The sequence below is a fragment of the Apus apus genome, chromosome 1, assembly GCF_020740795.1.
Source record: "Apus apus isolate bApuApu2 chromosome 1, bApuApu2.pri.cur, whole genome shotgun sequence".
Classification (NCBI taxonomy): Eukaryota; Metazoa; Chordata; class Aves; order Apodiformes; family Apodidae; genus Apus; species Apus apus.
In genome coordinates, this window is record NC_067282.1 from 6298970 (window position 1) to 6326469 (window position 27500).

At 36.5% G+C, this 27500-nt stretch overlaps 1 protein-coding gene across 14 annotated transcripts in view; it reads left to right on the forward strand.

Annotated features, from left to right (window-relative positions):
• The window catches only part of PICALM (phosphatidylinositol binding clathrin assembly protein), a 67358-nt gene that overhangs the window by 6606 nt on the left and 33252 nt on the right, over positions 1-27500 (forward strand). For 12 of the 14 annotated variants that reach the window (XM_051620726.1, XM_051620607.1, XM_051620636.1 and 9 more), the window contains exons 2-6: positions 20950-21092; positions 23381-23456; positions 24531-24633; positions 26654-26747; positions 27267-27378. In XM_051620726.1, coding sequence (XP_051476686.1) covers positions 20950-21092; positions 23381-23456; positions 24531-24633; positions 26654-26747; positions 27267-27378 — 528 coding nt within the window. Of the gene's footprint in view, positions 1-6458; positions 6511-6746; positions 6831-12067; positions 12184-20949; positions 21093-23380; positions 23457-24530; positions 24634-26653; positions 26748-27266; positions 27379-27500 lie in introns of those variants that run through there. The other 2 variants (XM_051620625.1, XM_051620683.1) reach the window with 2 other exon arrangements.

Genomic DNA, 27500 nt, shown 5'->3' on the forward strand with positions numbered 1-27500 from the left:
TACATGGTCTACAAATAAAAAATGTCAAAGGTGAGTTTTATACTTATTTTGAGCTCTCCTATATAATTTCCTTCAGACCTGTGTTCACTTACTGAGGAAGAACACTCTGTGCCAACCCCTTTTTTCTTCTTTCCATGCATTCTCCTGGAAAAGACACTTTTGAAATCTTCCCTTAATGTTGTGTATTGCTTCCTCCCAAGCCTGCTGTCCTTCAGTCACAACATCCGTGCGCTGCAGCAGCGGTGCCATTCGAGCAGCAGTGATTCTTTTGCTTGTGTAGGGAGTGCTAAGTTTGCATGGATTGAAGCCATACTCTGGTATTTCACATATTTACTCTAAATATGGTACTTGCAGTAGCGTGTAGCTTAGCTATTGTAGTTGTCAATTGTCTGCTGTGACATGAAGTATCTCAATTGGTTTTAACCTTTGTAAATTTTTAATACAATTTAAAGCACAAGTTATGAATCCTCAGCACTGTTTACTACTCAGACAGTGTATAGAAAAAGTTTATTGTAAAAACTGATTTTTAATCTGGTTGAAAATGGTGATAATGAATTTCATATCATTCCTCAATTAGTTTTGCTCAAAAAGAGCCCAGTAAAACAAAACCAACCCACTGGTTTCCAGCTGCACAGCATAAGCTGCTAAAGTTACAATAGTAAACTGAATTTCCAGACCCAGAGTGCATAACATAAAAAATTTAAAACTAAACTTAGGTTACAAACAGAAGTAAGCATGTTTAAAATATTTTTAATTTTTTATTTTTTTTTTTTTAGATTTTTCTATGTCTTTAATCTGACAGTAAATCCACTGCGAGCAGCTCTGATTGTCACTTGTTGCTGTGTCTGCCAAATCAGAAGGTTGAGTCTCTTGGCTATCAGCCAGCAGAAGTAGGTGTCTTCATGTTCTTTGGCATTCTTAAGGGCTGCTTGTAATTCCCGGTGCAGTTGGTGGTGATTGGATTCTGCTGGGGTGGATAGTGAGCTGTAATGTGATACAGCAATGTTTCTGTACCTGACCCTTGGTTGCAGGAGTGTGCTTTTTGGTTTGCATTTAGTTTTGTTATGTTGTGTTGCTTTTTCCCTCCCTTCCCCCCATATGTTCAGAAATCACATCAAAATTTAAACTACATTTGCTTGTAGTTGAGCTTGGTTTATTTGGTTGATATCTCCACTCTTGCTGACAAAAGGGTCAATATTTAATTGGAAATTGTGCCACACTTGAATTTTAATGTTTATCCCCTTCTCCTCCCTTCCCACCCAGTATTGCTATAAAATTTGCAGCCATCATTGCAACCTATTTCAAACTATGAATTTTTCTGATCCATAACTGTATTCTTGACCTGACCTTGTGGGGTTTTTTATGTGAAATGGTAAAAGTTGTGATGGTTAAGCTGCTGGCTACACTGGTGGTGTAATTTGATTGGATTTAATTGTCTGTTCCTTTTTCTCTTTGCCAGAAACCACTGCTGTTCATAATTCAGCAAACAGGCTGTTATGAAGAGATTAAAAATAACTTTAATTTTAAAATAGATCTGGAATATTTACTTTTTTACATGTAGCAGCCACATTCAGCTGTAGTTCACAAAACAACTCTTCCGTGTTGTTGTGAAACTAGGTTCCTTGAGTGTAGCTTACACTTTACTCCTTTTCTTCTGTCTTACAAGAAATGCTTACATTTTTTATTTATATAACTGATTATATCAGGTTGTAAGTTTTAGGGGTGAAATCCAGGTATTTGCAATTACATTTTATTCATCAGTGATCTACAACTAGTACTGTTCAAATCACAGTTGCAGTCAAACAGGAAAAAAAACCAACACACCCTCCTGAGCAATACCATTGTGGGTTTTTTGCCGCTTGACAAACCAAATTTATTGTTTAGAATTAGAATCTACCTAAGGATTATAGTATAATTCTGAATTAATTCTCAGTGTAACAAACAATTTCACTTTGCTCTCATTGATACAGACATAGATATTAAGATAATTAACTAATTAACTGAGTTTTATTCAAATTACTGAATTTGGATTTATTATCCTTTTAATAAAATTTTCTGTAATACATTAATAACCAGGGTTAAATTCAATGGGAATGATTTCTTCCTGGAGTAAGGATCACATGACAGCATTGCTGAATAAAATTAAGTATCAAAAATATGCGTGAAGTGGTTTTTAATCATAGGAGTGAAAGGGAACTGAATGGAAATTAAATATGAACACTTTTGCATTCCTGGGCTGTAGTCACTTATGATAAGGATATGAAATGCATAATAATTTGCTACATTTGATTAGCTGTCTGATGGCAAAGCTCAAGACACACAACTCCTACCTGTAAACTGTTTGAAGCATAGGGACTAGCACACTGCGGTGTGCTTTGAGGCAAAGTGGTGGTCTGGATACAGACCTTTATTTTTTAAATTCTTGATAGTTAATAGGGAGCTAGCTCAAACTTCCTTCCAGTTGGAATGCTTTGCCACAACAGTAGTATCATAACGCCTATCAAATGTAACTAAAGCTAAAGCATAAATTAAGTCAATTCCCTACCAGTTTAGTTTCAGTGCTGAATTCAGGGTGTAGCAGGGTGGAAATCCAGAGAAGCTTTTTTATTAGTTCTCAGCAGGGAACAGCATGGTTAGTTCAACTTCTGATGTTTGGAATTGCATTGCCATAAATTTAAAGATCTTGCATGTCCAAGGGCTGATTTTTCTGTTTTGGGTTTTTTGCTTTTTGTTTACACACAGTTATTTCATGAGGAAACTTTCTTCAGATCTGCAAGTAAAATACAGTGCATTGAAAGAGATACTTTTGTCCTTATTTTAAACTGTTACTGAGGAGTCTTTGTAGACAGGAATTTGGTCAGCCTGTTGATATATAGTAGGGTTGACAGAAGATGTTTTACTGTTGCTCCATATACTTTACATAGACTTCTGCTCTTGGATTTAGTTTATCTTAGAGTTTGTTTGTGAAAGGGACGGTCTTTGTGTATTGGTAGATAAAGAAATTTCCTTCTGAACGTTGTAGGATATGGAGGAGTTCTTTCTGTCTACAACTTCCCTTACTGGTCTACTTTTAAGAATTAAGGGTTTGAAGCTTCATATTTGCTCTAAAACTTTGTGAAACTTGGTAACCACGTGGTCACTAATAAAGCTCTCACTATCGGTCTCTCAGGCTGGGGGACGAGGGGAAGAGCTGATCTGGATTTATGAAACTCAAACATAATAGTGTTGTAAGAGGGTGGGTTCCCTTTTGTAAGTCCTTTGCTTTATCTACTGAAAATCAGTAAAGCTTGATGTTCGGTGTTGGAAAAATACAGCTTCATTTTCACTCCCCATATTCAATGAAGACCATTCCTGCTCCATCCTAACCTGTATCAGCCTATGCTTTAAAACTTCTACTCTGAGTAACTTTGACGTGAACTGTAAAGGATGGTTTTGATCCTTTAGCTCTCATGCCCTTTTGAAAGGGTACTATTTGAATGTCCATTGAAACTGTACTTGGGATGAGCCAGGATGAGTTTTGTTTGCTCAGGGAGCTCCAAATAACTCAAGGGAGATGTTAGTTTAAATGGAAGAAGGAAGTAAAAGCTAAATTAGGCAGGCATTTCCAACATTTCTATTAATAGCATGGAGGATTTTAGCTATTCTTTACTTCACTGCCTCCCGTCATGGGAAAGCTGCACACTCACAGTACAAGTCAGCTGAAATATTTATGAAGATACCTGTGTTTTGATGGGGGAGAGATATTTTTATTTTTTATTTTTTGAGCACCAAAGCTCTGTTTTATCCAATCTGCTAACAATGTCAAAATCTGATCCTGGATTGGCCAAGAAAAGGTATGAAAGTGCCTGTCAGTGACAAATCTCCTTTAATGAGTTCACCAACTTCAAGTGCAAAATGTGAAATAGATGGTATGGAATTGCTGGAGCCTGCTGTAAGAAGTACTCTAGATCCAGGTATGTCAGATTCTAGTTGCTTAAAAAAATTAGTAATTTAGAAAGTAGTGACACTCTTAACCAAAAGTACTAGAATTTTGCAAATCACCAAATACTTTAGCATGGAAGGAGCAGCTTCATGATTGTTTTGTTAAGCTGCTTTCTTCTGTTCCTGCTGGGAAGAATGAAGATTAGTCCTACTTATGAGTAGACAGAAGTCACATAAGTCACTTGTGAGTTTAGGGTAAGAGCAAGGAAAAGAAGGAAAGTAAAACAAAGTCACAGCATCATGTCTAGAATTCATTTCAGACTTTATACTATCATCTTAGGCCCCGTGCTTTGTTGCAAAGCTATTTTTCTTTTGGTTTTTCAGCACAGAGAAAGAGAAATCTTGGACACATTCTGTGAAACCATGTATTCGAGCTGTTCTGTATAACACCAGGGAGTATGAAACTTAGCTTGTGTGATCTCTGAGATACTCACCCAGGTACCCAACTGTGTAAACCTGTGCTGTCTAGTGTGATTTTCTGCCAGTCAGTAGGAGAAGGTTGGTGTTTGATTGTCATTGAATGATAAATATTTGAAGTTTGCAGATTTGCTGCTTTGCACATGAAATGTGGTTTTGTTGTTGCTTATTAGCAGCATGATTTTCTTGACTATGACTTATTTTCCCCACTTTCTCACTTTTGTTAGGCTACTTATGTCATGGTCAAGGTCAAGCTAGTTTTTGTTAAGACATGTTAAGCTCAGTTCAGTCAGCCAAACGAGCAAGCAGTCATCTGGCAGGGCACTGTGGAAGCATGCATGTGTTTCCTGAGAGATCAAAAGAAAAGTAAAATACACAGATTTTCCACACAAAGTAGGAAACATTGCATGTCTGGATTGTAGCATAATGTGGGTGAAGTTTCTACATAGTGAGAATCTGGGCTGAAGCTCACTATCTGAGGAGTTTTGCTCCAACAGGTGGACATCATGCTATTTTTAAAGAAAAGCATGTGGCACTGTTGTGTAATAAAATAGTGCTGATTTTAAAAAAAAACCTAACTTCTAAACAGTTTGGCTTTGCTTCTGTTGTATGTCACAGAATGCACCACTTGGAGTTAGTTCATGTGCTGAGCTTTTGATACTTGCTGTATTAAAATGAACCCAAATGACTTAAAGTAATTTTTGCATCTTTATGATGTTGGGAGAGCATAATTTATTAGTCATACTCTTTTAGGGTATGGCTTAAACTTCTTTGGTGATAGGTGCAAAAGTTTCCCAAATTTCTCTGTTTATTAGGTTAAACTCTCAATTTTGTTACTTTCTATAAGTAAACCTATGAAAAGCAGTTAAATGTGCAGTGTTGGTTTTTAGCCGGTACACTGCAGGGGCAAAAGAACCTATAGTAGATGCTGCTGCACCATTGGAATCTCTTGACAGTACAGTTTAATTTTGTACAATGAACTAGTGTGAACTCTTGAGAAAAGAAGACACATTTCCACAAAATGATGTATCTGTTTTGGGGTTTTTTTGCCAGTAATTAAATGGACAACCTTTTACTGCATGTGAAGCTGCAGATGGTATCTGCCATGAAATGTCCTACCATGTGTTTAAATATTTCTACCGTTACATCGAATTTACTGCGCTACGTAGTTTCTGGTTTGCTGAGGATACATCCAGTGTGCTGCAGGCATTGCACAGTCTGGGAGGCTGCATGGTAGATGCTGTGTTTTGAAATGGGTGCTTTCCAGAAACTGTAAAACCTCTGATGTAGAAAAGGTCATAGTCTGACCAGAAAACTTTGCTGTGTGGCGGTGAATATTCACATCTTCCTCTGCGGTTTCAGTGCTGATGGATGTAGGCAAATACAGTGGCATAATTCCTTCAACTCAAATACGTGTTTCCTGACATCTCCCAAAGGCATTCAGGTGAGATGTGCTAATCTTGCTCTGAATTAGATTCTAATTTCCAAAGTATTCTTAAAATGGGAGAGAGTGACAGCCCAAACAACTTTCCTAGAATGAGTAAAACTTCTGAAGTAGTGAAGTGAGACAGATATTTTGGACTAGATGATCTTTCGAAGTCCCTTCCAACCCCTAGGATTCTATGAATATTGAAGTAGGAAAAACTCAGATCATGTGGCTTTGGTTGTTTCATCTTTGGTTTTGTCTATTAAACTGTTCGATTAAAGTTGCAGCACTGCTGCTCAAAGGGGAAAAAAGTGTGAATTACTTGTGTGTGACCAGTTCTAAAATAACAAAGATGAGGGGAATTTTTTGTCTTGAAAAAGGTGTTCAGTGAGATGTGGTGGCGGGAGGTCAGGCTGTTGTCAATGCTCGATGGTGGTTTCAGTTTCACTATGCTATAGAGGGGTCCATCACTACTACAGAATTACTTTCTGATGCATCTTTACAATAAAGTGATGTGGAAGTTAAACATCTGATACACCTACCTTACACTTGTGTGAAAACTTTGTATTTTTAGAAACTGTGTTAGAGATGTTTACCTACAAAATGTGCCATTTTTTGTTTTCATGTGATCCAGGATTGAGGAGGTCACAGATCTTGGGAGGTAGCATGAATCCCATATGAGCCAGGTAAGCTCTGGGACTGGAAGATTTAGATATGGGCATTTAGCTTTATCACAAATGGTAGAATCAACAACCAGGATTTTCTCCCAAAAGTTAAGATCAGTTTTTTGCAGGATGGAGGAGGGTCAGATACCGACATAAACTCTACTTATATTAAAGGCCCACCTCCTTGCAAACATGAAAGCCTTTTTGCTGCAAAACAGCTGTAGAGTTGTGCTCATTGAGGATTTTTTGTTCTGCAGTGTCTGCTGTTGACAAAATGGTTTCTCTGTTCCCGTAGACTGGGCTACAGTACTGATACTGCACCACTGCTAGCGAGCTGCCAGGTAAGGGCATATTGTTAGTGCTCTGTGTGAGTCCAGGTGTTTGAGAGCAGTCTGCAAGGACTGGTTGCTTATTACTGGCAGTACAACAGCAGCTTGTGTGTGCATTTCACGAGTCTTGTTTTTAACACTCTTCTATTAGCACAACTTCTTCGTATTGTATGGAGGTGTAATAGCTATGGAGTGTTTACAGACTAACATCCTGTCATGGTTTGAGTCAGGGTTGGCGATTAAACCAGCAACAATAACGCTCTCTATCACCTCCCCCTCCTACCCAGGTAGGGAAAGGAGAGAGAATGAGGAGATGAGAGACTTTCTGGATTGAAAACTAAATTAGACAGCTTGAATTAAATACTTATGATAAATGAAAATATTTACAATTATATACAAGTATGTTCAGGAATGTGCAAAACCCTATTGCCTCTCCCCATCCCCAGCAACTCCCCAGCATCTCCTGAGCTGTGAGCAGCCTTGAAATGTCCTGGAGCTGCTGGAGAGAGGGCAGAGCAGACAGGAGCTGAGGGGACAGTGATGAGGGTCAGGAACACACGAACGGGGATCAGTGGTGATGGACAGACAGAGTCCTCCCCGGGCACTGGCCATGGATGGAAGAGAAGAGAAGAAGCAGAAAGAAGTTGTCTTCTGTGATCTCTGACCTTACACTGAGCTTACATAGATATATGGAATGGAATACTTGGGTCAGTTTTGCTGTCTGTGTAGCCCACTCCTCCCCACGGAAGGGCTGCAGATAGGACTCTTCTGCTCCTCTAGCATCTGAGGTGGCAGAGCAGAGTGCCCTTGATGTCTCAGCAGGAACATAAACATTCCAGCATTATCAGTCCGCTAGCTGGAAAACTTGCTGCTAATTAAAAGAGAGCACACTGAAGAAAAAAAAAAAAATCAGTAAAAGGAAAATTTGCTTCATCCTGTCTCAAACCAGGACACTTGCTTTAGAGCAGAAGGAAAAGGCAGTAAGTGCATAGTACAACCAAAAATTTACAGTATGCACAGACAGATGGCTGGAGCACTATTCTTTTCAGAGAGAAAGATGGAGAACAGCATGGTAACTTATTCTGTATATATTTGGTGATTAAGAAACCAGAGGATTAATATTTTTGGCATCACATACTGATGTCTCTGATATCTATAAACCATGTTATGTGCCTTTTCCATCAATCTTACAGTAAAATCATAGGATAAATTTGCATGTATGCAGACTGTTTGCTGTAGGAGATAAAAATAGTGTTCAAGCTATACAATTTCAAAGTAATTAGTCTTTATCAAAATAGAAATGTTCAAACTAATGCAATCTATTGTACTTCCATTCATACACTGTATATGACTTTCATACTATAAATATTTCTTACAATATTTCGTATAGTAATTTAATATAATATTTAATATCTTAAAGTATTTGAATATTGAATCAGATGGCTGTCTTTCAAAAAACAAAGCTTGCCTGGCCACCTGTCCTAATATATTTTCTAACAGCCCTGCTCATACAGAATCCTTAAGGTGTGTACCTGCTGTCTAGCTGTCAGAAGAAGTGGATGCATCCTCAGGTGTTTGCAGTTATGTGCTCTGAAAATACTGACTTAATATTGAGCAAAGAAAGCTAATAATAATTTTATCCATGAATGCATTGAAGCTAGCATGTGATCAGTGAAAGAGAATGTTTCTCTGTGGTTTAAACAGTCCAATGGGTTAAATACTCAGGTGGAATGTACTGCTTAGGCAGGAATTGTCATGTTAGTTGGCTGATACAGGCATTTTTCATCTTGTAATCAAGAATCACCTTTAGAATATGATTCATAGGTTCATTATTAAGCATGTTTGTAAAGATAGGATCAAGGCTCTAAGTTTACAAATACTTTTCAGTGGATATAATGTGCTGGCTTGTGAGTGGGAGCTAATACTTTGGACTAGATTTCATGATAAAATGCTTTTCAAGCGTACTGTAAGAATTGAATGTCAGGCAAAAGTGTTCAGTTGTTTTAGCATGTCTTGCATATTTCTCAGCCTTCTGGTGCTGGAGCAGTAATTTGTTTTGCTTAGAGAAAGAACTTAAGGTCTTCAGAGTAGTGCAGTATGGATGAAACTTGGAACTTTTCAAGGATAATGCTTTAGCAGAAGAGAATTGCTGGGATATCTGAAAAGCTATTGTAATAAAAGTTACTTGAATTAGAGAGGGGGGAAAAAATCTTACCTGTATAAGTAATTTTATATATCCATCTCTTCTTTTTATGAAATACAGGCAATTAGAAGTTCACAAACTCTTTGAAAATTACAAACAATGTGTACGTGCTGTGCAGGAATAAAAGTTTGACAATAGTTTTTAGCAGATTTTTTTTTTAATACTTGTGACCTGGCTCATTTCTGCCAATAAGTACTAGTTTAAATTTGTTAAACTTTGTATACATTTTTCAGTTAAATAATAACATTGCATGTGAGAGATTGGAAATTTTTGAGACGTCTTTCAAACTGCCATTGTGGTGGAAGGAGAGCAGTGTTATAACTTAAAGTAGGGAAGAATTCAAAGTCAGGCTCTCACATCCTCAGCCAAGGTAGTTCCAGTGAGCCATGGATTGTCTGGTCTAGGCTGAGCTGCCAGAAACCTCCACTGGTACGAACATGAGCTGGGAATCACTGCTCACATTTTGAGCCCAGTATAGGTGTGGTCTCCTTTTCTTTGGACTTGTTAGCTTGTATTGATTGAGCATGACTTCACCATATATAAACCAACATCACTATATATGTATGCTTCAAAGTTCTCTGCTTGTTGGATTTTTAATATGCAAATTTTCATACAGAAAAGAGCTTATAACTTGCTCTTTAAAGCGACATACTAAGAAAACTGTGTTGAAAAAAACAATACGAGGAAAATCCCTAATGGAGACATAGCTTATTTTGTCAAATCAGATTTTTTGCAGAAAGATGTAGTCACTGATGCTTGTTAATCTAAAGAAATTTTTTCCAGTATGTTGCATCAAATCCAGAGATCCATGACTTTAAATTTCCTAACTGCATCCTAAAATAATTAACTTAAAAACCTGCCAGTGTAGAAACAGTGGAAATGATACTGAGATGGCTCAAACATTAACAGGCTTTTTTTTCTTTAAGCTTCACAAGAGAGATAATTGTGACCAGATATTTAGTTCAGTTATTCCTTTACAAGAGGAAAGAAATGCTTTTCTTTTTTTTTTTTTTCTTTTTTTTTACCCAGAAAATTATGCTAAGGAATATTTACTTGTGAGTTGAAGTCAAATTGGCAGGACCTGGTAAACATCTTCTGAAATTGAATTTCTAATTCTAGCTTAAATAATTTTTTAAAATTTTGGTAACTGTAAGAAAATGTGAATACTGAAGAGCAGCAGACAAAAAAGTACTGCATCTGTGGAGAACTTTGAATAATTGTTATTAATGTTCGACCAAAATGGTAAATTGGCATCTACTTGTATGTGGGAATTAAGATGAAAAATTTATAAAAATTAATTAAAAAATCATGTTTGTCAGTGTGATTTACCTATTGGCTTTTGAGTTGTGCTTCCTTATGTTTAATTTCTTTGTCTTTTTCGTTTATTGGTGCCTTGTTTGCTGAGGAGTTTTGGTAGACATTCCTGAAGTTACTCAGGGAAGTCGTTGACACAGTTGTCCAGCTGAACCCATTTTTACTCAATTTTTCACAGAAAATATCTTAATGGGTTTTATGGTTCTCAAACATAAGAAGTAAAGGTTAGTCAAAGAGGAGCAGGAGTAAATCTAGACAGTTAGAGATACCTGAGGGTGAGTTCACAGGGTTACTGATAGAGATTTAAAGTAGTTTCTAAGAAATGCAATTAGAAATTGCTGCTTTAGGTAGGAGAGAGAACATGATAGTCTTATTTGAATTGGAAGAAAAAGACAAGATGTGACTTGATGAAATGAGAATATAAATTGTTGGCTGTAGAACAAATTATTCTTCATGATATTAAACCTGCCTTCTGCATCTTTTATCCTGCTTGTCTAATATAAGATTAAATCACATTCCTTTTTAAACATGGAAGGCCCTGAACAGAGTGAGTCTTCTCAGGTTTCTTTAACTCTTCCTAAAGTATTTTCTGAGACAGTGTATCTAGCTCCCAGAATGTTATATGCAGAGGAAGAATTTTCAACTGGAACGTTCATTATTAATGATGAGAAATGTGTGGTTCAGATTTCCCTGTCACCCTCTCAAGGGGACTTGGGTGAAGTCACTAGGAAATCTGTGATAGAAAACTCCTAGTAAAGCAGTTTGGTACAAATGAGAAACAAAACTGTGTTTAGGACACATGCTGTTTATGTCATGTTTTATTTTGAACTGCAGAAGTGTAGGTATTTTCTAGTAATTCTGAAAACATTTAAGTATGACTGTTTTCATTGCATGCTGACTATATAATATTATTCTGTCAGCTTAAATGTCATTTACTGGCTCAGACTTAAATTTAACATGACTCTCTTTCTAGCTTGATCACTTAAGTATGCCATTTGAAGTTTGTTTTGACACAGGCTTCATATGAAGTTACCAGATGCATCTCTGAGGAGGAAATCAATTTTAAAAAATTAAGTTTTGCATGCTTGAATTCATGTTCAAAATTACTTGGATTATTGTTTTTTTGACAAACTGTACTTACATCCATCCATGAACTTTCTAATCTATTTCTGCATTTTTAAAAAAGGACATAACCCATGGGAAAGGTGGGAAATTATTTAGAAATTTAGCATATACATTAAGTTAGCAGACTTTAAAATGTCAGTTGGAATGTGTAGAAATCAGATTTAAATCTGTCAGGGTTCACAGTCATCAGAACTGTTAATTGTAGAAGTACATTTTAATAATAGATTTTACAGCCAAATGATTACGTTGTTCTTATTTTAGTATTTCTGGTTTCTTCTCTTGTTTTTGTAAGTGTCCAAAATCCTTTCATGACACAGCTAAATCCACTAGTGTTTAAATACGGAAGAAGAGTACATGTTAAAAGTTCTCCAGATGTTTTCAAGGGGTTTTGCTAGAGTTCATAAACTTTCCAAATAAAACTGGTGTATATTTGTGAAGTAATTTGGGTTGTTTTGAAACTGGATAAAATTAGAATAAATATCTTAAGTGCTTGTTACCTTCATAGTCAGCTTGTCAAGGTGAGTGGAAAAAATAACCACTATAATCCAAAATACTTGTTGTCATCAACAGCCAGTTGAAAAACTCCTTTTCTTGATGCTTTTTACAGGACAGTTGCAAACAAGGGGCTATCATGACTTATGTTCCGCTCAAGGAAGATGATCTGTTATGGAAATTTGAAGAAAACAATGCAAGTAGATAAAATAGCTACTATAGAGATACTAGGCAATTCTAGTCTTTCATGTTAAACTTTACACAAACTACCCAGGCTAAAAAGAAAACTATTTCAGCAGATGACAGAATAAAAACTGGCAATGGAAAACTTTGCAGCTGCTGCAGTGTGTGCCTAAATTAAGTTTATGCTTTATTCTAAATTTGTTGTCAAATGTTCCATTGATTTAACTGGAGTGTCTCTTTGTTTGTTTTGTCCTCAATAACACCTCTTTTCCCTATTGCATAACATTTTTCCATGTCATTCTGGAAAGGAAAGATGTGCCAGGCATGGTCGCCTTGCCAGAAATTGTGACAGGACTATTTAAAATGAACATGGTTATGTAGATCGTGTTGGCTGTTTTGAGGAGTGGGGGGAAGTTAATCCTGAACCCATTAAAAATTTCTTTAGAATTAGTAAAAGCAAATTAAACTTTACACTACCACTTGCTGTAACTGTGTTCATAACACAAATGAAGGATTTTTTTTGCCTGGTTGGCAAACTTATTATTGGCATAAACCCCATCACTTTAGATCATTAACCAATTAGGTGAAAAATTGCAGACTTCTGATCTTTGACATCTTTCACCAAATTCTTGCGAAAGTGTTAGCTGCTGTGGCACTGGGTGTCCTGGTGTGGCAAGTGTCTCTGCTGACATTCCCATCCCCCTCTTGGTAATGGCTTACCTCTGGAACTGGGTAGCAGATGTTTACATGCAGCATTTGAATTTCATTTAAGATTGCTGACCAAATGAGGAAACAATCCATGTTTGTTGCTCTGTCTCAGTGATTAAATATTTGTGTAGAGTGAGAAGTTTTAACATAAGAAAAAAGAGACTGCAGCATAGTAGAAAGGGCTGTAACTTGGAAACTTTGAAATCTAGACAGAGAAGGGAATTGAACTTGACTCTTAGAGCAGACACCTACAGGTTGGGGTTTGTTTTTTTGCTGGGTTTTTTTGTGGTTTTTTTTTTTTTCAGCTCTTGGGTTAAGTGGAGACACCAAAATTTTCTCCAGTGCTTGTGATTTTCAAAAGCGCAATAAAAACGATAGTATTTAAGCTTTGAATGTTATATCCTGTGGAGAAATTGCTCCTGTAGAAGAAAAAAAATAATCCTGTATCAATAGCTTTTAAAATCTTTAAGCATTTTACTAAAATAATTTTGTATGGCCTTAGGTGAAAGGCAACTCTCGAGTAGAATTATCTGAAGTATAGACACTGTCCCATATTCCATCATTAGTGATTAGTCACAAGTGTTCCCTTGTGTGGGTGGAATGTCAGTTAGTAGCATGTTCTCTCTTCAGTTTGAAAGCTAATCCATATGCTAAATGGATTGTATTCTATTGAACTCCTCTACATAGTTATAATTTCATGAGAATAATCACTCAACTAATTTAAAAAATGTTTGCTATTTCCTTTTATATTTAGAAAAGAAATAGCTTCACTGTGTGTTTTGGCTTCAGTTATAAATTTTTCAATTGGGTAAACTTGATTTGATGCATATTTAGCTTATATTTTGGGTCCAGCAAAATGTATTTAAATTCTAATAGTAATTTTTTCCTTTGATTCTGTTCAGAAAAGATGAAGTATTAAGGCAAATGAGAGCTTCCTGACAACTTCAGAGTTTGTTGGGTAACTTTTCCTGGCATGCTGAATTTCTGGTAGTTTGGATTTTAGAGTATTTAGATACTGACTATTCTGGAAGAGTAGGGTATTAAGAATTTTTCATGAATGTTTTATTGTGTGATTATATATATATATGCCTTTTATCATAGTATTTTCCTTGTCTGGTCATTGAGTTTATCTAAAATAAAGCAGCTTATGCTATCTGAAAAGTGTGTTGTCTGTTTGGAATGACCTTTAAGCTTTGACAATATCTCGTGGTAGGGCAGAGATATGAACATACACATCTGCCCAAAGGTAATGATACAAATAAATTAATTATTGGCTTAACTTAATAGGGTGGTAATGTAATAATCTTAAAAAAAAATAAATAAATTAAATAACTGTTCAAATATTGGACTAGTTGTTTGGGAAGATCTCAGAATAAACTGGAGACTCCTATTGGACCTGGAGCTAAGTATGTACATATTCTGAAGCACAGGCTGTTTACTTGATTAATTATCCGTTGTTTTTTTTATATGTTGATTTTATGTTGGCTTGGGAGAGAAATAGAGTATTTGTTTAATCTGGTGAAGGTATACATACCTGTGTTTAATCATGGCTTGTACTTCTAGTGTTTGCTAATTTCTGAAGTTAAAATATGCAATAAGGCAAATTTTGCCCCTTTTTTTGTTCAGATGGCCATTTCCATATTCAATCTTGCCCTAAGTTGCAGCGTTGCCTTTGTGGCACCAGCTTCTGTGACTGTGGGTGGATGTCAAACACAGGCTTGACTCCTGTAAAAAGCTGTTTGGGACAAAGCTGAGATTTTATGACATTGACATATGATTTTATTATTTTATAATTTTATTTTTACCTCTAGCACAGGGCAACCTGAATCATGCCATCAGGGCAGTTCTGCTCATACACTGGATACCTTGGGTAGGAAAGCTAGATTCTTTAAACAGGAGCGGCAGTAAACTGATCTGCTTGTCTTGAGCTCTCTTTTTGAGCTGTGTTGTGGGATTTTTTTTTGTTTGTTTGCTTGCTATATTTTGGTTTTTTACTATCTTTTTTAAAACAAATACCTTTAACTAATTCTTAAAGCATAAACTTCTCAAGTTTCCAGCAGGACCTGTGACTTAATTTCTTGTCTAGTTGCAGTTAGTTTGACTATTGTATATGAGCTGCTTCCCAGGGTTGCAGTACTTGTTTCCTAATAATTTTCCAGTCAACTTCATACAATTGCAATATCCACATAGAAGTGTAAACGAAGAGCAAAGTGCTCTTATTCTGAATAGGTTTTTTTGACCCTGTTCTAGACCACATTTAGCCAATCTGGAAGAACTATATATTGCTATATTTTCACTTTTTTTTTTTTTGTCAACACTGGGGTAATGAGATCCTTCATTGCAACTGTTACTTGAAAATGCTGTTCTGTAGATCACTTGTTCTGCTGTAGCTTCCCACCTTATGGAGGCATTGTGTAGTCTAGAATAATTTCTGTTCCAAATTACTTTCCAATAGTGATTAAAAAAATTATTTTGCAGCAGTTTGTCCTGGGCAAGCTCAGCTGAATCTTGCACCAGAATTATCTTATGTTTTCAGATGTTTTAGCAAACATTAATTCAGATTCAATGAGACATAGAAAAAATGCAGGTGACTACTGGACAAAGCAATTCAGCATTTTCAAAGTTCTTGGTGTTTGGCCAAAACTTAGGAGAGGTTGAAAGAATTTCATTTGTGTCTGAGGGAATATATAAATAATTAAGTGGGATGTCATTTAACTGCCTCTCCTCTTATGGTTCTGTGAGTTTGTTTTTCCATTTTCTTTTTTTTTTTTTTTTTTTTTTACTGAAGAATGTAATTTGTGTAACTCTTGGCACTGTCTGTGCCTACTAATGTTGAATGATCAATATTTCAATTATCTGCTTACTGGATGGATACCATGTCTTGCATTCTTCTGTCAGCATATTGGAGAGTATAGCCAATTCTGTGCTCACTCTAGAGAGTAGCTTTGTTATAATAGATGAAAAAGCAATAGATACCATGATGGGAATCTGTCGCAGTTGCTTGACATATTTTGGAATAACTAGAGATCTGGGGCACGCTTTCTGGCCTGGATTCTTGTAAGTATCTTCAAGTTGATACTTATGAACAGAAATGTTCAAAATGAGAGCTATAGCTCACCCACTGAAAAAAATCAGATACTGTACATACATGAAGTACATAATTGTGACTTATGTTCATCTTACTGTTCAAGATACTGCAAATGATAAGTCTGTGTTAGCTATATCTGTTTGCAAGCCAAATTTTTATAAACTTACAGTGAATTAATATGGGAATGATGCTGGGAAGAAATTCCTAAAAACATATTCAGCTTACTTGATGGTTCCTTTTCTGGGAAAGTAAGCCAGTTTTTCATAGCTTTGTCTTAGGAGGCTGCTTAGTGCAGAAGGAGTCTGCACAAGGAGCTAGGTCACAGGTACCTGTTGGAAGCACGTGCGTTCTCTGGATTGGTTTGTGGCAGAGACTGTCCAGCCTGACTGCCTTGTGTGTGGGTCAAGACTCATATAATCACGTAGCATGGCTTGGCTTATCCACATCTGCATGCCTAGTGTGCAGTAGATGCTGTACTTCAAATCAACATCATAGCCTTGTAGTAGCTGCTTTGTGTAGGTGTGCTTGTTTCTTGGGTATGAATCTTCAGTCTTTCTGTATTTTTACTGTACTCTTCATCTTTATCCTCTCTCAATAACTATCAGTTGTATAAAGCAATGAATTACTCTGTTCTTTCCTGTAGTGAAGGCTGAACAGTTGTGAAGACTGTAGATATCTTGGTTGGGATTTCCAATATATTTTTATTACCCAGAGTACTTTACAGTATTTTTCTGTGTTTTGTACTAGTTAACTTCAACAGGGTTAGGCAATACAATTCCTTTGGTTGGTATAACTGCAGATCTTCAATGTTACTGAAATGTTTGTAGACCGACCTTTGTTATGATTCCTTGCACAATCTTGATTTGGTTGGAAAAAACCATGGAACCTAACAGAACTGAATTGTGAGTCATTTAGCAGTAAAAATTTTAACTGATAAAAAATGAAAACATGGTTTAGTTTATTCTATATAAAAACAAATTAGAACTCTTTTCCAGGAAGGTCTAGTTTTGACATCTCTGAAATTTGTTGTATGACTCTGTATAGGTACATAAATAAAACTCTTCAAAATTTTAAGTCCTACCAATCACTTAAATAAGTTTAGGGTTTTGAAATCTTTAGAAATATCCTCCTGTTGGACTACTTTTGGACTACTTTTGGACTTTACCTTACTTTGTCCGTCACCATTTTCTCATTCTCTTTCCATAGACAGTACATAAAATTGTAGATTACGTTAGGCTGGAAGGGACTTGACAAGGTTCTCTACTTAGCCCCCCCCTGCTTAAACCATGTCAAACTTTAAAAGATCTGGTTGCTAATGGGCTCTAGTGCCTGACCACTTTAACTAGTAAGACTGTAGATTTTATCATCTGATAGGAATTTCCCTTGTTGCATCATGACTGCTGCCTCTCATCCTTTTGTTGTGAACCTCCAAGAAACATCTGACTGTGAAGGCAGAGTTTATATTCCTCCTCTCTATCTTTAGCCTTCTTTTCTGCAGATGGGATAAACCCACCTGCTTCAACCACTTCTTGTGCATCACGTACCCTAAGCCCTGGCTCCCTCATACACTTTTTCCAGCCAGCTGCAAGCCTAACTTAAAATTCTTGTTGCTAACGGCTGCCTTCTTTGACTAAATTTAAATTTATTATTAAATATCTGTATGCTGTGTGTCTTATGATATGGAAGTTGTAGCAGCTTTTAGAGTTAGGAAGGTGGTTTGTACTTTCCAGGAGAGTGTTCTCTTTTTTTCAGCTGTGAGGTCTTGTGGGTATTAATGCAGAACATCAATAGAGAGTGACTGTTCAGGGTATGTATTCAATGCTCTTCCTTTTCCCCTATGACATGAAGATCAAAGATGAAACATAACTCTGGAAGTTATCCCACTTCTACCAAGGGTTATCTTTTTTTTGCTTGATATTTTTTTTTCAGGTTTCTGTTTGTTTGGCTTTTTTGTTGTTGTTCTTTTCTAAAGTTAAAGCTATTCCCCTTAGTGCCCTGCCCTTTGGTTATATACCTGTCTGTGGTATTGCTCATACTATACCCAGTAACTAGCAATCTTGAGATGTGTTGCTTTGGGCACTTATATTTCAAAATACATAGCTAGTATTTTCAGAGGTGGGTGTGAGACGAGTAGTGTAGGATGTGAAAATAATTATATATTTGTTCCTCTCCCTTAATGAAGGGTGTCTGTGGGAGTAGGATAAATAAGCAAGAACACTGTATGTGGCAGTCTTCCTGGAGAGGAAGACTTCATCTGCAGCGTGGGATGCAGAGTACTGTCTTCTGCTGTGTCTGTACTATTCTTCTTGTGCTATGTTAGCACAAAATTGCTGATCTAATTTTGGTTTAACTGTGCAAATATTTATTCACCTAATTAGCATTGCTCATGTGAATACTTTCAGAGAAGCTTTGGGGTATCAGGACATACCAGATTATTGAGCATCTGTGGCATTCAACTTGTATTTTGTGGGGAAATAAACATGTTTTTTTTAAACTTAGTTGTAGTAACTGGTGTCACAGTGACTCTCCCTTGCTTGCAAGATTACTTCCTTGCATTCAGGGCTAGACTTGCCTCTGTACTTCTGTTCTTGCCTATGTTCTCTCCCAGTCAGCTGCTAGTTCTCCTCCCTCATGTGCACCACAACCCACCCTCCCCCCCCCCCCCCAGTTCATTCATATGCTTTTCACATAAACACTCATCAGTTCTGAGAGGGATGATTTTCTGCTGGGTTACAGAGCCTGTTTTCTTTTACACACTGCGACAGATACCAAAACATGATTTGAAAGTCCAGTGGTGTTTTAGAAAATGTCTCTTCTGGCACAAAATATGATCTAGAATGGCTATATATATATTTTTTTTTTTTTTTTTTTGTAATTTTAGATAGGGGATCTTCAAGTTTTTGTTGCTGTTGACTAGTTGGCAAATGTTACATTGAAGAATAGAAGTTATCTTTCTAACACACGTTTGCAGCTCTTATGCCAAAATGTACGACTTGACATCCTATATGATACAGGATGATATACCTCTGTATTTAAAGTGTGATCCTGCCAGATAGCCTTGCACGAAACTGCTTGTGTTGTTAATGAGGTGGGAAGACATGAAGATCAAGAACCTGCAGGGCTTGGTTTTAATAATTGAGCTCAGAGCACGTGTCTTGCTGAGTAATATCCTAGCATTGTCTTAACATCCCCAAGTCATCATCCAATAATAGATGATCGTGACTTAAACATGAGGTCATGAATGCCTGTAGTCATCACAGTTTTACTTGTAGATAAAGCAGTGGCTAATCTCTCCATCTCATTACATTTTTAATGTGGAAATCATTTCCTGCTTGCTTCCTTTAATACTTAAACTTGTAAATAGCAGCCTTCTCAGTTCTGACCATACTAGTTCTGAGTTTATGGGAAGGTTTGCTTACCTACTTCTGGGACTGAAGGAAGGTCCTTTCTTTCAGGAGTCCTTCATAATGACTGATGGTTCATAGCAAGATATAAAACCGTCTTCCAGGGTTAAACATTTTTCTTTGGATTGAACTGATGTTTCCACTTAATCTCAGTAGCCCATAGACTGTCAGGCATAGGATTTACTCCTTATTGAGCCATGGTCCAGCAGGGCTGTCAGTTTGAATGAAAATTACTGTTGGGTTTTGAGGTGGTAATAGTACTAAAATGTCATCAGTATTATGTTGCTGTGTTTTATATCACTGTTGTTGCTCCTGTTTTGTTTGTCACTGTAGCATCATCATTTTATGTTATTGCTTCCTTCATCAGCATACTGAATTATTACATTATTGGTTGTATTATAAATATGTCTCTTTGTGGTTATACAGTTGTGACAGCAGCAAATCCAGAAGAAAGATAGGGTAACTTTTTTTACCAACTGCTTGAAAAGTCACTAGAACTTGTCTACTGGAATTCCAGGTTGAACAAAAATTGGATAGCTTTGTTTCAGCCAGCATGCCTTGAGTTTGCTCTGCTTCTAACACTCTTTTTCACTTAACAACACACTTTATTGTAACTAAATTCATTGGTCAGCTTCTGGCATTGTAGCTAGAGCCTTATTTTTTCACTTAACATTTCCTCTGTCCTTTTGCAGTTGTTGATTGCATGGTATCAAGACCAAGCAGTATTTTAATCTTTTGTTACTCACAATTAACAAATGTCTAGGAGGGTTTACTGGTCCATTAAGAGGCCAGAAATCATAGAATGCCAGCTTGGAAGGGACCTCAAGGATCATCTGCTACAACTTTTGTAGGTAGGAACAGGGTTTAGATGTGATGGCCCAGTGTCTTGTGAGTCTGAGTGTTAAAAGTGTCCAGCTGGGAATCCACCACTTCCCAGGGGAGATCATTGCAAAATTTGACTGTTCTCATAGAGAAAAATTTTCTTCTGATGTCCAGTAAGGATCTCTCCAAGAGTGACAGGCATCCATTACCCCTTGTCTTTTCCATGTGACTCCTTGTAAATAGGGAGTCTCCATCTTCTTCGCAGCCACTTTTTAAGGACTGGAACATGGCTATGAAGTCTCCCCTAAGCCTTTTTTCTCCAGCCTAACAAATTCAGGTTTCTCAGCCTTTCCTTGTACAGCAGGCTTCCCAGTCCTTTGATCATCTCAGAAATCCAAGGTTTACAGTTAATGCTAGTCATAATCTTCCAATAAAACTTTATTAAATGGTAGCATCTAAGAGTTATTTTGCTATTTAATGCTTTAGATATTTGAAAGTTGAGTTGTTAGTCAGTGATAGTGTAAGTCATTGTGGTACTTCTGTTCCAGGACCTTCTAAGGCAACTGCAAAAGCAGCTGAGGACCAGGAATCTTGAAGTGAGCAGATTGGAGTTTGTATTGTGAGGTGCTGGTAGAGCAGTACCATGGTGCTTTTCAAGAAATTATTTTACTGGAAAGCTCCTCAGTTTTCATAAAAAATACTACTATATAAAACGAGAGTATGAATTTATTTTTTTGTCATTGACCTGCCTTCACAGAACTCATAATAATAATATAATTTTCTGTATTGCAGATTTAATCCAGTGCACAAATGAGATGAATGTGAACATCCCACAACTGGCAGACAGTTTGTTTGAAAGAACTACCAACAGTAGCTGGGTAGTGGTCTTCAAATCTCTTATCACAACCCATCATCTAATGGTGTATGGAAATGAGGTAATACAAAAAATTAATGTCTGATAACAGTCCCAGCACTTAATTCCTATAAATGTCAGCTAAATGCTTCCAGTAATTATCTTAGTAAGAAGATAATATTTTTACATTTTATGTCTAACTCTGCACAAACATAGGTCTCATATGTTTGTCTACTTACTTTGTTTCTAATTTCAAGTTTGTAATTCTAGAATCCAAAGGAAGTGTCCTGAATGATGTAGGCACCTTTTTGTGTTCTGTTAATCTAGTAAGAAAAAAACCCGACACCACCAAACCTAAACAAACCCAACAGAAATTATTTTGAATGGTATTCTGGAAGTTGAAAATGGAAATGTTTTTAGGTCATGCTCCAGATAATCCAGGTGGTCTTTTCTCCCAGTCACCTTGATTTCCACCATCACTCTCTAACCTTTTGCAGTGAAGGCAGATGTGTGCCCCTGAACTGGCTTTGGCCAAATAACACCAAATACTGTAGAGCAGTTAAGCAAACAAAACCCCAATTTAAACAAAAAGGAATAAGCTTGTTTTGTTCCACTACTTGAATTCCTATGGAATCTTACTTTTCAAGATACCAAGATAAGTGTAGTAACAGCTTGGTGTTTCTGCATTTAAAAGAAACAAACTACTTTTAAGGCTTTCTTAGAAAATGTTTGTAAACATCTTTTTTTTTTTTTTTTTTTTTTTTTTAATTTGAAACAGTCACCACGATGTAAGCAATGAAAGTTTGGGAATTAAAGAGAGGTAGCTTTAGAAAATTGCAAGTAGGATTTTGTTGAGAGGACACAAACTTCTTGTTTCAGGGTTTCATTCAGAGTTTTTACAGGTCATGTAACTCCTTCCTCTTGACTGTGTCAGGAGGGGTTTTAAGTTCTAGTTTGGGGTGGTTTGGTTTTTTTTTTTTTTTAAAGTGTGTGTATATAATATATACATATATATAGCTTTCTCTTGCAGTTTACCTACATACTATTCCTGGTTTTGGTGAAAACCTGTTTTCTAGCTAAGTAAGCCACAAGAGGGCAAACTTTTCATGTTGGCTTTATCACTGGTATAATTGACACTTTCCAGCACGGTCTATACAGTGTTGCTATGCTTGCTTTTTGAGTCATATAAATGTTAAAATGATACCAGTGCATTTCATAGTAATTAAAGGTATTTCATGGGACCGCTGTCTGAAGTACTTCCCATTGTAAGAGTAAAACTGTCAAACAATTTTTATTTGCAAAGTATGTTACAGAAATAATAAGGGTGAGATTTCTGGTCAAGATGAAACTTTTCACAGCTAGAAATAGTACTTGAAGAACGAACGTGGAAATAGAGTGCTTACAAAAATGTTTAGAAATGTATAGAGAATTTGTAAATCCCTTTTGTAAAAAAAAAACAAAAAGAAAAAACAAAAACAAAAACACAACTGAAAAATGTTTGGTCCTCCAGCATTTGCTTAATTAATTTATAGCTGATTACGGAGTGTCTTACCCTTCTCCAGTCTTTTTTCTTTGTAACCTACGTATTGATGCTAATGAAAATAATTCTGTAGTATGTTACATGAATCAGAACTAGTTTTCCCTCTGTCAAAATGTTATTACGAGTGTGTGATCGGTTTATTTTTGTAGCAGCTCTCTATCCAATGACTGATGAGACAAAATTGTTTTTTCTACTAAACTAATGTGATGCCAGTGATCTCAAATGTGTCTTTACAAGATGAAAATAGCATCATTTTTGTGAAACATAATTCAGAACTATATGTAACTAATAAGATGTACTAAGTGTGATACTGTTTTATATAATTCTTATGGTTATTTAAAGTTTAATTTGTAAGCAAACTAATCCTTACCTCATCTTATTTTCATATTTAAGCCAAGTACTACTACAGTTGTATGCTGAGTAAAGATGGCCTTTGCTAGTTGGTAAAATGAAATCAACTTAAAAAATTGAAGTGAGTGATACAATTGGGAGCATGTAAAGTGATAACATCTTGGGGGAGGGGGGGATTTTTTTTTCACAAGTGTTCAGGTCCAGTTGTGGCTTAAAACAAATGAAGTCTTTCAGTCAGAGGCCTTCATGCAATATCTATATAACTTTGATTTGTTCACAGATTTTTACGTTAAAAATAACTACTAGCTTAATTTGAAAATTTAGCAGAACTTTTGTAGTAGATTCCAGATTTGAAATCAGTCTTAAAGCATAAAAGCTGAATTTCATAAGCTGGATAAAAAAATGTTTCTAATACTGTTACCCCAGTTCCAGATCACTGGTAATATAGTAAGAGCATTCCCATTTTTCCTTCCTTCTAGCGTTTTATCCAGTATCTGGCGTCCAGAAACACATTGTTTAATTTGAGCAATTTCCTAGACAAAAGTGGATTGCAAGGTAAGGAGTCTTTCATTACAACTTGGTAGCATGCTTCTAACTTTCTTAGCTAAGCAGGTCTGACTTAGTATTCCTCCTATTCTCGAAGAAATTTCTCCTTTTGAAGAAATGTATTTTGTATATTTAAATTAAAAAAAAAAAAGCATCATATGTGCATGAGTTACCAGAATGTCAGTGAGGCAAGACTTTGTCTTAAAATAAATGAATCAATTAGCTACTTGAGGAACTTTTCAAATACCATTCCATCCATCTTCCAGATTAACTCTGTGGGCAAATAAATTTCTCTCTGGTTCAGATTTTTCAACTGAAATACCCTTCCAACCTGTTACACTGTAATTCAGTGCAGTTCTCATCATACTTGTAGTTGGTTGGTCTGGTTTTTTTCCTCTTGTGGTGGTTTCTTACTTTTGGCATCACTTTTTACATAGCAGCTTCTAATTTTTTGCCTCAAAGCAGTCAGAGAGAGTGGTTTCCTGGGCACAGAAACCTTCTCAGTGAGAATCAATGATCTAGCAAGTTGCCTCGTTTTATTGAGTCTTAACTTCCATGGTCTCAATAGAGAGTATGAACAGATTTTTGTCCTGGTCTGTGTCCTTAGACTGGTACTTACCAAAGTATTTCCTACCTACACTGTCTTAACACAGAGGAAATTCTGTCATTCTTAATGTTTCCTTCAATGCCTTTTTTTTTTTTCTGTTCAGTTGTAAATGAGAGAATTTTTTGTGGAGTTGATGTGAACATCCTTGTGAATGCATCATGTGATTTATTTTCTATCACAGTATAAGAGAACTTGCATAAAATACTTTGGTTTGCCCCTTGGAAGTAATTTCCTTAGGAAGTGAAGCATAAACTTGTACGTAGTTCAGATCTGATAGATATTTGCAGTATTGTCTGTTAGATTTATATGGTGAATGTGAATGACGTACCCTGTTCTATGTAGCACAGATTAACTGTACAAAATCACACAAATACAATTAAGCTGTCATGTGTTAATACCTTGGACTTCATTTAGAGAAAGGTTCTTGTTCTTTAATTGACCACGTACATAATAAGCTTCTGAAACTTGTTTTGTAGGCTATGACATGTCAACGTTTATCAGACGGTATAGTAGATATCTGAATGAAAAGGCAGTTTCCTATAGACAAGTGGCTTTTGACTTCACAAAAGTAAAAAGAGGGTAAGGACTGAATTTTTGTTTTGTTTATACTAAGGCTTTATCTTACGTCCTGTTATTCAAGTGGAAAATACCAATGTTGGCTCCAGTTTAGTACAGACAGCAGTTGAGTGTCTCCCATGACACACAAGGGCTCAACTGCCCTGTTACATGAACTGCAAAAAAATTTTACTTCATTTGATGTAATTTTGCTTCTTTAAACATTAGAAATTTAATACAAAGAAATGAGAAATGGTCTGCATCAAAGTATACATAAAAAAAGTAGAAGTTTAGATCAGTCTTCCACAATATATCACAAAGTTCCTTTGTCTTGCATGTAGCATAGGTGACTATGCAATTTACTCGTGTTTCTAACTCTGGAATGTTTAAATGATGTTTTGTGAAACACCTCCCAGGCCTTCCTGGTGGTTCTCTATTTTTTTCCCCAAATGTCTGTATGAAATTTACTACTTTTGTAAACGTAATGCAATTCCTATGTTAACACAACATTGTAGTAGATATTATTTTGAATTTGTCTAAAGGAATTAAAATTTTCTATGGAAGGTGAGCTCCTTTAAGATAAACCAATTGTTTGAGATTAGTTACCTGTTTACATGTAAAATAACACAGTACAGAGCACCAGCAGTTGGGTAAATTGCAGTTGCAGTGAACAATGGAATTTGGAGATCTTGTGTATTGGGAAGGCTGGAGGGAATGTACTCATCATGGTTGAAAGTCTTTCCAACCTTGTCTGTTACCTCTTGATTCAAAGTTTTTTAAAGTTTAAAAACATAATTCTAGTTTACTTTGGGACATCTTTTATCATTCATACACAGGGTAATTTAGCTCGATGCTTAATAGTTAATTCTTAACTAACTCACAAGAATCTCAGCCTAAAACTGTTAATTGAGTTAACTGCAGTGTTGGGCTGCCTAGTGATATATTGCAGTAGTGTTGAAAAAAACATTTGAAATTGGCCTGAGAGCACTGTTTAAATGCCTTGTGCCCCCTTGCTAGTGTCATACGGTCCATTTTGTTTTGAAGTGTGATGGCAAAGTAAAAGGGAAATGCTTGAGCTCCTTCCACAGTTTCTGCCTTTAGAAATGGCTGGACAACATAAAACAGTGATTTCTATGCACAGGATGGTCAGGTGGCTACACATACACTAGAGTGTTTCCCAGTTGCTTTGTGATCAGGTTTTTTTGGGCCTAATGAGGTGAATTATTTAGCCCATTCTCCTGCCTGGAGGGCCTTCTATGAGCCAGCAGCAATGACTGTTCTGGTGGCAGAAATCTACCTCATTTTTTTTCTCAGGGGCTCTGCTCCCATGCCCTGCCGTGTTGCTGTTAGGAGGGAGGAAGTATGCAGCAGGAGTGTAAGCTGGAGGCAGTGTGCTCCTCGTGGCCTTGCAGCCTGGAGACCAGCCACAGCCTTTCTGTGCAGTTGCACTATGAGATTTCCACTGACAGGAAGCATTTGGTTTGCTGTGTGGATGCTGATGGAAGTGCAAGGCTGTCTGATTTATCTCACAGAAAGCAGTTGTTTCTTGCCACTGAAGTGACTGAATCGCTTCCTCCGTGGTTGCTTTTCTTGGGTATTTTTGCTCCTAGTCTATTTAAACTGGGCAATTAATAAAACCCCAAATATTGGTAGTCAGCCATTGAAAGGAAGTGTCATGTAGTCTCTAATTTTTCTGAAAAATCTTGAAACACGTATTTCTGTATTTGTTTGTTCTTCCGTACTGCTTTTAGTTGAAAAGAAAATAATCCAAACTGACAAAATAATAACTGAGTGCTGTATTTCTGAGCAGTATCAGTTTCATTTCCTCTGAATAAAAATTCATCTTGGATTCATATTTTGGTCAAATAAAAGTTGTTGCTTTTGTACACTGTGGTTATTATAGTTGTGTTGGCTAGACAGCATTCCTAAACATTGGAATGCCTGCTTTGAATAGCCATAATTTAATTATTTTCTACATTATGTTTCTAACTAACAATTGTCTTCAAAATTCAAGTGAAGAATTTTCTTTTATTCTGCACAACAGGGCTGATGGAGTGATGAGAACAATGAGCACAGAAAAACTCCTAAAAACTATGCCAATTATACAAAATCAAATGGATGCACTTCTTGACTTCAATGTAAGTTTATCAGCATGTACATGTCTAACATACTATTGACTTTGGAACAGATTGCAGAGAGAAGATGCACTTCCGTATCCCTGGAAGTGTTCAAGGGCAGGTTGGATGGGGCTTGGAGCAACCTGGTCTAGTGGGAAGTGTCTCTGCCCATGGCAGGGGGGTTAGAAATAGATGATCTTGAAGGTCCCTTCCAATACAAACCATTCTGTGATATGATATAAATTATTGTTGTTAAGCGCAACATTGCATAAGGATGGTTTGTTCACTTATAAGCTGATTATTTCTGCCCTCTGTCTTTTAGCTATGTTAGTTAAAGTTAACATTAGTGAACAGAAATGTCTGCCAAAGGGATTTGATTTAATTCTGTGCTGAGTGATCCTGTGTTGATTTGCTAGGCTGCTACTTTCCATTAATAGCCAGTCTGGAAAGCACGCCTTGGGATAGAGCACTGGAGTTCAACTAGAAGTTTTCCAATAAGGGATCAATTCAGTTAAATTAACTTTTTTCTAACCTTCCTAGGTCAACAGCAATGAACTTACAAATGGTGTAATCAATGCTGCCTTCATGCTTCTCTTCAAAGATGCCATTAGACTGTTTGCGGCATATAATGAAGGGATTATTAACCTCCTGGGTAAGTATAACTACTTTCTGCAATGTTAAACTTCAGGGAGGGAGCTCAGTAAGCAACTGCAAAGAGCTCCTCTTTTTTTGATAAGTAGAAATAATCTTACTGTAAAACAAAAATATTGAGAG